Source organism: Coptis chinensis, chromosome 5 (assembly GCF_015680905.1).
Source record: "Coptis chinensis isolate HL-2020 chromosome 5, ASM1568090v1, whole genome shotgun sequence".
Classification (NCBI taxonomy): Eukaryota; Viridiplantae; Streptophyta; class Magnoliopsida; order Ranunculales; family Ranunculaceae; genus Coptis; species Coptis chinensis.
In genome coordinates, this window is record NC_141460.1 from 96,030,071 (window position 1) to 96,042,173 (window position 12,103).

Sequence of the window (12,103 nt, forward strand, 5' to 3'; positions counted from 1 at the left end):
ATATATAAAATAGGATATCATTATCAAAAAATAAATTAATTGCTTGTGAAATTAAAACTTATGAAATTAAAATTGTTTTAGTTCTAAAATATGAACTTTCACTCGAACAATAAAATCTAGCTACCAAAAACATATTTGACACATCACATGATTACCAATTTTCTTTGCTTTTAAATTAATGTAATTATCCATTACAAAGAAATCAATTCCAATAAAATGGCAACATTCTCCCAAATATTACATAGGTTATTATCAAAAAAAAAAAACATAGGTTCATTTAGATTTAGAGTTTAGGTTTAGGGTTACTAATACTCACATACTCACTGATTTTTTTTCAAATTATATGTCATACCAATAAATCACATTACGTGTTTACCAATAATTACATACATCTCCTATTAAAAACATAATTTCCTTTCCCTAGTGAAGATATAATTCTAACAATTCTAATTTTATGTATTTAAATATTTGTCTCTTATTTTTCTATGTGCTTAAAATGAGGATGGAAAAAAATAAGTAATTTGTAGATAAACACTAAACCTTAGACCCTCCTATATTCAAGTCAATTGCATAGTTTAGGGATTTTGAAACCCTCAACCTTAGCTCACAATAATTTTCAAATTTGAAATACTTGACAAGAATGTTGGAGAAAGTTGTTAGACTAACTATAAACAAATCAAACAAATCTTGTATGCATAATACTAAATCAATGACATAGTTTAGGGAATAAATCACATCATTTGTTTAAACACAACTAGATAGTGTCTATTAGATATGACACATTCAAAATTGGGGTTTAGTTAATCTACTAGCAATGTGTACATTTAATCTATATGGTGAACATGTTGCACCATCATTTTTTAAATAACTCGACATTTTTCTGTTGCTTGAGCTCGGGCTTAATTTGAACTTGTTCATTTAATAAATAAGCAACTTTCAAGTTGTGCAATTTAAGCGTTGATAGGTATCTAATAGCCTTAATAGGTATATGAGCGCCCATAACAATTAATCCTAGTAATCATAAGGTAGCTAATATGTCTAGGAACGCATATAATGATTAATAAACCTAATATAAACCTGACAGTTGATGTGCAATGTTTAGCAAACTATTAAATGTCACAGAGGACCCCTCAGGTCCAAAGTTAAGAAAAACTAGGAAACAACAAAATCCCTATTAGACCCTTCAACACTCAGACAGCACTTGCAATCCTTGGACACTAATCAACACATTCCTTCCCAATATGACCAGTTACAGCAAATCCTGCAACAAAATCCCATAGGAGAACACCATTTCGGGATTAAATCACTTGTCCTATCCTTTTCACTAGAGGATTTGTCAAAGGATTTATTAGTCCCCCTGTGCTCGTTCCATCTGTCTACCTACATTATTGGGGTTACATGTTGTTATCATCTATGAGCTTTACAATTAATTAGGACAAACGTGCAACAAGCTGCGTCGCAAGTCCTTTATGAATTTGTTTTTTGTTTTTTGTTTTTTGTTTTTTGGGTTGAGATCTGACGCTTGTTTAAGAATTGAGAGTGAAATAAATTAGTCTATATAACCCTACTATCATGTGGAGAAAACTATAAAATATTAACATTGAAAGTAAACAATTATTATTATTATTATTATTATTTTTTTTTGGTAAGTGGAAATTTTATTGATAATGATAATGAGTTTTACAAATAATTAGGACAAACGTGCAACAAGCTGCGCCGGAAGTCCTTTATGATTTTTTATTTATTTATTTTTTTTTTGGGTTGAGATTGAGAGTGAAATAAATGAGTCTATATATAACCCTACTATCATGTGGAGAAAACTATAAAAGATTAACATTGAAAGTAAATAATAATTATTATTATTATTATTATTTTTTGGTAAGTGAAAATTTTATTAATAATGATAATGAGTTTTATAAATAATTAGGACAAACGTGCAACAAGCTGCGCCACAAATCCTTTATGAATTTGTTTTTTGTCGCAAATCCTATATGTATTTATTTTTTTTTTTTTTTTTGAGGTCTAACGCTTGTTTAAGAATTGAGAGTGAAATAAATGAGTCTATATAACCCTACTATCATGTGAAGAAAACTATAAAAGATTAACATTGAAAGTAAATAATAATAATTATTATTATTATTATTTTTTGTAAGTGAAAATTTTATTGATAATGATAATGAGTTTTACAAATAATTAGGACAAACGTACAACAAGCTGCGCCACAAATCTTTTATGAATATGTTTTTTTTTTTTTTTTTTTGAGGTCTAACGCTTGTTTAAGAATTGAGAGTAAAAGAAATGAAGGAGAGCTTACGAATTTGTTATGAGTGATTAGAATTATACAAACTGGGTTTTTGGTCTTTCGCTATTTGTTTTAGTCTCATTAACCCATCAAACATTTAAAGATACATTTGTCTATCTTTAATGGTTTTGGACTCAAAGTAAATGATAAATGATAATTTTGTATATACAAAAAGAGAAGTAATTTATTAGTTTTTTTACATACTATTTTTTTTTTGTTGATTATATTATCTCTATAGTTGTGAAAATATAATTTTGGAAGTGCGGTAGTGAAAGTTGGCTAAAAAAATTAAAAAGGGATGCGAGTCATAGTTTGAAATTTTTTCTAGACAATTAGTTATGGGTTAGTGGAGCTTTTCTAATCTCAGGGGATGTTTATAGTTACTGTTGTGGTTTTAAAGATTTTTGGGCGGGTAGCTAGCTTTAAAGAATTGGTGTGGCCATCTAGTCTGCCATAAATTTCTCTATGAAGTAACCTTTGGCTCATCTGGTAGAATCAAGTGGGTCTGATCGTTTGTTTCAAGTGTACAACTGGAACTCCGGAAGTCAAACGATCTTTTTAGACGTACTTATTTCCCAATTACAAGAATCACTGTTGGAATCTAAGATTTGATAGGGTTACATTGATTATTCAATTACCAGTGTACCTATCCATAGGCGTAAACAATTTGAGATATTGCAATGATTACAAATATATAAAATAGCGAAAGACCCTCAATACATTACAGTCAACTGGGGGAGAGAAGCAGTTGCAGAAGTTGATTGGTAGATAATCTAACTCACAATATGGAATCCAACTAAGAAAGATAGAAAAAATCTCGTATTGTACACCAGAAAACAAAAAGAACATATTCTTTGTTTAGTTGCCATTCAAAACATTACTGACGACTTCAAAAAGTAGGGCAGCTAAGGTCTCATCATCTGCACTGACAATAGTATGCATCGCATGAACCTCAATCAAAGCTTTCTCCGGTTCATAAACTTGTATCATGCCTACTTTATCAGCTTCTTGTTGTAAAGATCCATTGATGCCTTTAGTCTGTAATGCCGCAAGTAGAATATTTAAATCAAGGGATCCTGACTGCGGCGACATTTGCCTCATTGAAGACTTATCTGGCTCTTTCACAATGTCTAGCTCAAAATTTCCATGATCAACAATCAGCTTTCCTTTCAATCTTGCAATAGCGATACTTTCCTGTTTCATCATTATTGGGCGAAGTTGGAAAGCCAAATTAGTTGTCAAGCTAATTTCAAAATCTTTCCTAGAGCTTGGTATGCTTTGTGTTTCATTCTCAGAGTAGTAGTATAGAACCGAGTGTGATCTTGATTCTGAAATAGGAAGTTTTAACCTTAGAACCTCTGGTAACTGTCTCAAGCACAAAAACGAAAACGCATCAACAGAATATTTCTGGTGAAAACAAACATGGGTCTTGAAAAAATCAGATGAGGATCAGGGATCAATATATCATATAATTGACTCTAGATGGTTAAAAATACACAATAGATAGAAAGATGATTACCATAACACACTTAGGCTGCAAGATCTCCAGCAAAGGTTGAATTTTCTGTAATCTGCAAAAAAAAGGTTTTTCCTGGTTCAGCTTTTCTCATCACAAGCCACAATAAAACACATAAAGCAATAAATTTAAGTTTAAACCGATCAACATCAGCAAATGTATCAACTTCAAAATATCTCAAAAACTCTGAATGCGTCCATTTTAATTAGATTGATTGATAGTATGAGATCTTACTTAATTCCAGAAAGAAATGAACATTGAAGAACCTTTAGCAACACTGGTTTGAAAGGCAGTAAAGCTAGATCAGCATCAACTTCTTGCTGCAAGTTGCATATCAAAATTTAACAGTGTTGACAATTGAAGTCATAGGATTTTATAGTGTATAAAGAATATAACTACATCTAAAAAGGAAAAGGAAAAGCTTCTACACAACTTCATTAGACCAGGGCCACGACATTGAGAATTGGTGACTGATATATCATACCTCCAGAACAAGTAATGAATTGGGATCACCACCACACCATCGTCGAAGCAAGTGAACAACAGGACCAAGCCGCCAGACTCCAGTGAGGAGCAAACACAATGCAAGGTTCCTGCCACCTCATTCTGCATACAATCATACATGCATCAACATTTTGAGGTTAGATACTTAGAGTATGTCCCAGAAGAGATAACTATCATAATATAAACTGAGTTTCATAATGGCCGTTACAGTTGATATACAATCCACAACAGATTGCTTAATAAACTATTGAAACATGCCAGTTTAAAAGAAATAAACATACTCGGATTTTGGCAAAAGTGGACAGAAAATAAAAAACATAGTTGAGTGAACTGTAAGCACCTAACTGATAAGGGTAGTGTGAGGGAGATTACTACCATTATAAAGTTTCTGACAGAATGAATTGCAATGCAGGAAGAGTGACCAAAAATGAAAGTCAATAATTTTTTTTTTGGATTGTCGATTAATATAAGAGGAGACTAAGCAGTGTAGAAAAGTTCTACTCCAGCATCAGTAAATAACTATCTACTTAAAATTTCAAAAGTCCAGGAAATGGAACTCACAGAAAATCGATCGAATGAATTGCAGGAAATACATGAAGCTTCTTTGCTTTTATAAGCTCCACATGGCAGAATAACGCATCACCAGAATAGAGCTGCAAAATCAAAGACAAACTTTATAATTCCTCTCCATCAAAAGGTAAAACTTTAAAACGAACCTCGTAATAATTTCGATTGTAGTGTCCCTTCAAACAGTACATTTTCTTGGCGTTGATTGCATAGCCATTCTGGCACTATGTTGGTGTAAGCTAGTAACTCTTCTGCCACTGTAGAGATCATAAATATGGGAACCTACAAAATACAAGTATGGGGGTATAGTCAGCATAATTACGTTTTCTTGTGAAACATGAGAGAATCCAAGCTTTTCTTTTAGCCCCAAAGGGAAAAAACTCAGATAGTAAGTGACGTGTTTCTAACCACTTAAATCTTTAATTGTATGTTGAACTTTTAAATGTCTGCCCAAATATTCAATCAACAGCCAAATTCCAATTTAAATAATATAAATTTCTTTTGAAAACATTTATAATTAATAAAAGTAGTAACAAGATGAAGCAATTTACATGTGAATCAAGATACACAAAAAAAAATAGTGTACCTCAGATTTGAAGATTCTAGATACACTGATATCTCTTCGAGCAGCTGAAGTACAATACCAATACTGAGCAAAGCGGTATTAGGGCCGGAACCTCCTTGTTTAAGTGAATCGATCACACAAGAACATATAAAAGCAATCTTCTCCCTTTCTTGAAAAGTCTCACAACTACTAATAATTTTTTCTTAGTTTTTCAAGCTTAACTGTGGCTATAGTTTCGTTATCCTGTGAGGTCTTACTGACATCATCACCAGTACCAACCATGCCACCTTGCAAGGAGGATAAATCTGAGAACATAATGAGATCATTCCCTCGGAGAGAATTGTAATTAAAGCTCATTGCATGAGCAGATTCGAAAATGGAGCTCGGCAGGTAGGTTATGCTTCTTCTTGGACCATTTAATGTCCAACTAGATGCACCTATTTCCAGACCGGAACTGAACGCTTTTATGACGAATGTGTCATTATAGCAGGCTTCTTCAGCATATTTTAGAGTCTTGAATTTCTGGATGCAGTCCTTCACATCTGCTGCACTGATATACATCACTCATCACATCCTTAAATAGTGTACCATCTTAAGAGAAACAACAAAGTGCTTAGATTGAAATGAGAGACACTACAACTGAAAAAACATGCCAAGAAAAGTTTGTCACCGCCCATAAAAAATTGTGTCAAGACAGAGGTATCACACCTAACAATGAACAAACTGATCTTCCAAAAGACAAAAAGAAAAATATAAAAGACTCCCTGGATCCACATATAACAAACATGTTCACCAGACATTACAGCAGTTTGAGAGGCCGCAGTGAGCCAGTGACTAAAGGCACAGGTCCTAATTCATCAGACAAGGTTCTACAAATTAGAAGTTCCTTTCATGTATAGGACCCATTTCATGACTGCCATTTAAAGGAGAAAATAATTTCAAATAAATATATTAGGAGACAAGATAACCCCTCGTGTCTATCATCGTTCATCCGATGTCAAGTAAAAGAATTTCCTACTCGAGATTAATACAATGCTCTAGTAGAAATACGTGTGCCGCCTCCATCACACTTAATTAACATATCATTATGTTTATTTCAATGTAAGCTCACACGAGCTGAAGTACATCAATTACTGCTCTTTTTGCTTCTTTACATTCTAAAATTCCTTCAAAGTTCAAACCTACTAATTCTTGGAGATTTGTGAAACTCTTCTTTAATAACCTTCTAGCATCATCACTCCCAATCATGTTTCCTCATGTACATAGTTTTTACTCTTATATTCCGTAGGAAGTAGGAACTGTTCCTAACACACACAGACAACTCACTCTCTCTGATAAAGGAAAGGCGTGGAGATATTAAGGATTCTGGCAAGCGAGTTAAAAGAATAAGCTACTTTTTATATGGGAATAAAGTACATCAGAGTTTCAGTAGTGTTGAACCAACTGTAATAATTATTTGCATGTTACTCTTCATTGGCGACAACTTATATAAATTGCTACATGATACTATCCTCTTTAAACCAATAATATGTACTAGTGCTAGTAGAGCTTGTCAAGCATTGAGAAATGTTGGAGCTTATATGAACTATATAGAAAAGTACGTGGTGGACAAATATATAATCGGTTGATATACTAATATCGACAGGGATTCTTGAACAGTTGAAAGTACCAAGTCACTAACTATGGTTTCAATAAGCAAGACATGCACGAGTTACCTATATAAAGGTTGCCAACCACCCAGCACAGCTCCGTTCTCTCCCATTAGAATATCTTTTAGTGTGTCATGAAGCAATTCAATCTCATCCAATCTCATCCATTTCGGGAATCCAGCTCCATCAGGGCCAAAAAATTGCTTGAACTCCAAGTGCATTGCAACAAGATCTTCCATCAAGAGCTGCCCAATTCTAGTAAAATTAAACTGTCGCATAAATCTGACAAACATTACAACCAATTCAAAATCCAATAGAACCAAACACAATACAAACAAGTCAAAATAGATCCCACCATTTTATTTTTTACCTTAGCAGAGAAATTCTTCGGCCGTCGTGTTAAAACGGTAATCCAAGCATACCCATTGGGCTAGAAATTAATACAATGTCAATAAAAGACAAGTCCCACAAATGTAAATTAGCAACCATTTTGTACCAAGGCTCTGCACATATCAAATCCTTGGCTTCAATAGGTCGTTCCGTTTTTTGCTTCTTCCGCATTCTTTCATCAGAAGATGTTTCAACAACATTTAGAAGTTGATTACAGTGAGATGGAATTGGAGAGAATATTTTCAAAGCTGATAAGTCAAGTGGGCATTCAAGTAATATGTGAAACCCACATAAATCAAGCATGTAACATGGTGGAAAGTGATAACCATCTCCTTTGCACAACAATGTCTGTAAAAAAAATATAATCAATGAGCTATTGAAAATGTAAACAAAATATTAATAAGAAGAAAAGGATAGAGCAATGAACAGACTTACAAGCTTCATTGTGGGTAAAGGAATTTTCTTTGACTCCAATGTTTGAAATATCAAAACCCCATCCTTAAACCCCTACTCACCGTTCCCGCTTTAGAACCGCGCTCTAATACTAGAACCGCTAATAATCCGCAATCGTTTTCTATATTCCGATTTTCCAAAATTCCGTGAACTATCGGAAACTTTCAGTTGACATTTGACAATTGACAATATTTCAGTAAAAAATCCTTTTACTGCAAAATAGTTGACGACATTGTTGAAATATATCAGACAATGGGATAATATCTCTGGAATATTCACCTGTTGTTTGATTGTTTGTAAAGCTAAGTCAAATGGTGTGGCAAAACACTAAATTTTGCGTAAAATGTAATCTAATAGTACGTTAAAACGTTAACCCGCAAACGCTATCGATATAAATTTCTCTATGTATCCAGCCACTTTTAGCGATATAGCTTATACTCTGCACACCAGAACTAGTGGCGGCCAAACAAAAAATTCCAAATAAATCTACCCGCATCTGTTGATAGCATCTAGAATTTCAAAATAATTCTACATGCCAATCACTATGGCGGTTAAAATTTCAATTCATATTTCCACACGCCACTCACAATGATGGTTAGAATTGAATTCTCTATTTTAAGTATTTTTAATAAATTAGTTTGTGCAATTACCATTCTATCCTACCTTTTATATTTTTGTTCTTTAATTGTATTTCTATAATATTTGTTCTAATTTCAATTTTAAGATTAAATTTATTCTAATTTGCAACAACTTAATTAATTATTGAAATGAAACATTCATTGGAAATAAAATAAAAAAACAACAAATTAAAAGGAAATACATTAAAAATGCATCAAATACGTACGAAGCATTTAAAACACTTAATCAAATTAATCAATCGTTTTCTTTCCCGTATTCTTCAAAGTGCAAATTTCTTGAAGCAGTTTGTGCATTGCGTAGAGTTTGATCTTTCAAGATTTGTGTCTTTGCGTTTTTGTACCATTATTTTCCTTGAGGTGTCATAGTCGATGTATTTGTGTTCATGATCTCCTTTTCTCACGCCAATGTCTCACGTTTTTTTTTTTTTTTTTTTTTTACAAGTTTAACCCTTCAAGGATTAGACGTTTTACTTTCATAGAATTTTTTCCCACAATCAATCACTACCTCAATGGTCTCCATTGGCTTGTTGAAATTGTCGCGTTAATTTTTTGAGAGAAGATTTGTTTTGCGTGTCAAATATTTTTTTTTTGTTTTAATTTGTCTCTTCCACAATCCGGTCTTTTTGATGAACCAGGTCCTTGTATTTCAGAATCAGGTGTTCCCCATGCCATCTTGATCGTTTAATGGAGACCCATTGTGAAAATTAGTTTGAGAGAAACCAGGTGTAGTTGGAACTGAATGGCGCGCCCATTTTTCGTAGTCTTTCAAAATAAACCACGCATGATCAAATTTGAAGGGTTTATTATCTGAAGACCTAGTGACATACAACTTCCTTGCTTGCTCCATCTGTAAAAAGAATATATATATATATATATATATATATATATATATATATATATATATATATATATATATATATATATATATAGCTTACAATGTCCATTTGGAAGTGGCGATGAGAGATCCAAAATTTTGAGCCAATTCTAGACTTCTATTTTTTTCGTGCCAAAGTGGTGTTGAAGAGTGAGAGTGAGAGTAATTTATTTAATTTTTTTTCGGTGTTTTTTTCTTTTTGAGAGAGACCGAGGTGGGAGAAAGGGTAAAATGGGGAGATAATTATCTACACGCCTGTGTGAGTGGCGTATACAAAAACTTGGGGGTTTTTTTTTTTTTTCTTGCTCGCCACTGCTGATGGCGGATAACAAAGGTCGATATTTAATGATATTACGGCAGATAACAAATAACGATATTTAACAAAGTCGATATTTTGGCTGCACACCAGTATCACTGGGGCTAAAAAAAACAAACTATTGGGTCTTATTTCGCTATCCCACTAACAGTATACACTGTGCTATTATGGTTTGGTGTTTTGCTGCACCAAACCATTGTACCTAGCCCAACAACGTATGTGTTAAAAACAGTGTTCTTAAAAACGCTAGGCGGTAGTCGGAGGTGATTGGAGAGCGCTAGGGCAGAAGCAGTCCTGGGGACGAGAATTTAGGTGCTAGGCGGTTTTTTTTACTAATATATATAGTAATACACACTTATACTATAAGAAATATAAAGAAAATCATTTACCAATTACCATAATTTAAAAAATAAACTCAAACAAAGATACTCATTACAAAAATGCGTAATAGTTGAAGAATATCGACTTCATATAAAAACATATTCTTTGTTATAGTGACATATAAGTTACATTAGACTTTAGTTTTTTATAAACTCATTCAAATTTTAAGCCTACACGGGGTACACGGGCCTTTAATTTTCGACATTTAATCATTCAAAAAAAAAAAAAAAAAAAAAAAAAATATATATATATATATATATATATATATATATATATATATATATATATATATATATATATATATATATATATATCTTGGATAGCCTAGAGGCCGCCTAGCCCCGCCTAGACCTGCCTAGTTGGTCCACCAATTTTTTAAACGATTTGGGCCTATGCGAGTCGGTTGGGCACCGCCTAACGCCTAGAGACCGCCTACACCGATTTTTAGAATAGTAGTTAAAATCTTTCTAACACGGATTGGGCCCAAACCTCTAAAATGTTAATGGGCCGAAATCTTAAAGCCCAATAACTTTATTTTGAACGTGGCGTGATATATTGCAAATGAGTGATATAGTCTTGCAAATTTACAAATTTTTTTTGCTTTTACAACCCTGATTTGTCATTTGTTTACCGTGGGCTCGCATGTGACATGGTTGATGGTCCCAACTCCGAACGACTTTAAGCGAAAGGGCATGTAAATAAGTTAAGTTATGCGTGATTCATGTGTTTGTTGCATATATTCAGTACCATGGTCTAGCTGTAGATTTTTCCATTGTGTCTAGAAATTATCGATTTAATGTGAAAGCCACTTAATTCCTTCATTATTTGATATTGTAACATTCATTTCTAGTGCGAGTTCGCAATACGATTTGTATAAATCAACTGATTTTTAATTACAAATTTTCCAACATATACTTTTAAGAAGGGAATGAATGTTGAATCAACTGATTGGCCTTTTCTTCTCTCTTGGTTTCAAATTAATTTGATTTTTTTTTCGATAAGAAAATTAATTTGAATTGATGCAAACACAACATTAACTTCACACGGGCTAAAACACTACATAGCTAAACTTTTTTTTAGTGAAGACTAGATAGCTAAACTCGATCATAACTCATAAGAGGTAAATTAGTAATACATAATTAAACGCAATCTAAAATCAGGTTTACCATATATTTTCTTCACTGTCGCTATCATCATCTTTATTATCATCACCAGGCAACGTGAGATGAATTGCGGTTGCTAAATACTCGGTTACTATATATTCATTCAGCTGAAGTTCATCAGACATCGTGTTTTCCTTAGTCTCAAGCTTTTGGTCTGTAGGTGGAATGCCACGTTCTTTCTCGATCAATTCCTTCAAATCTAACACCGTTTTATCACTAGAAATCTGTAACACCAAGAAATCAGCAACACCATAAATTTGAAATTCAACATTTCGAGTTGAAATCTTAGTGTGAATTTTTACTTCTGGATATATCTCAAGATCTAATTCATTTAAATCCTTATCATTATCAAGCATCAGAATTTCTCGATGAACTAGGATCTGTTGATCATATGGTATGTTGTGGTGCTGTTCGATATGAGATTTTAGATTACCAATTGTCTTTATTCCATCTTCCTCTACTTCATGTGACTTGCCGGAGTTGATTAACTTAATAGTGAGATTCACCATTCTATATGGTTAATTCAAATGACTGAAATGAGTACAGATATTGAAAAGTTGTATATACAAACTTTCAACTCCTATCATTGATATATACATAGACTAGCATGCAATCCTACCTATCGTGCATGAAATTGTTGTTCTCATCTAGTCATGTACAGAAATACAGTTTGTGTGCGTTTCATGCATGTGTTTGTTGCATGTCCTTTTTTGAGTATCTAGAAACTCATGCTAATTACGGCCCTAATATGGGCCGAATGATGACCAGGTTGAGTTCAAAAAAGG

General features: G+C 33.1%; 2 protein-coding genes across 2 annotated transcripts; both read right to left on the reverse strand.

The window, feature by feature from the left end:
• Positions 1–2,951: 2,951 nt before the first annotated feature.
• On the reverse strand, positions 2,952–8,058 carry LOC147500511 (uncharacterized). The gene is given in 12 exon segments (XM_086563650.1): positions 2,952–3,667; positions 3,822–3,873; positions 4,053–4,138; positions 4,303–4,374; positions 4,376–4,424; positions 4,884–4,975; positions 5,079–5,171; positions 5,529–5,652; positions 5,654–6,004; positions 7,170–7,385; positions 7,510–7,841; positions 7,929–8,058. Coding segments are annotated over 12 exon segments (1,983 nt in total). The 5' UTR covers positions 7,938–8,058; the 3' UTR covers positions 2,952–3,160.
• A 3,259-nt stretch (positions 8,059–11,317) lies between these two features.
• On the reverse strand, positions 11,318–11,827 carry LOC147500512 (polyubiquitin-like). The gene has a single exon (XM_086563651.1). The coding sequence runs from the start codon at positions 11,825–11,827 to the stop codon at positions 11,318–11,320; it is 510 nt and encodes a 169-aa protein (XP_086419777.1).
• Between the last annotated feature and the right edge of the window lie 276 nt (positions 11,828–12,103).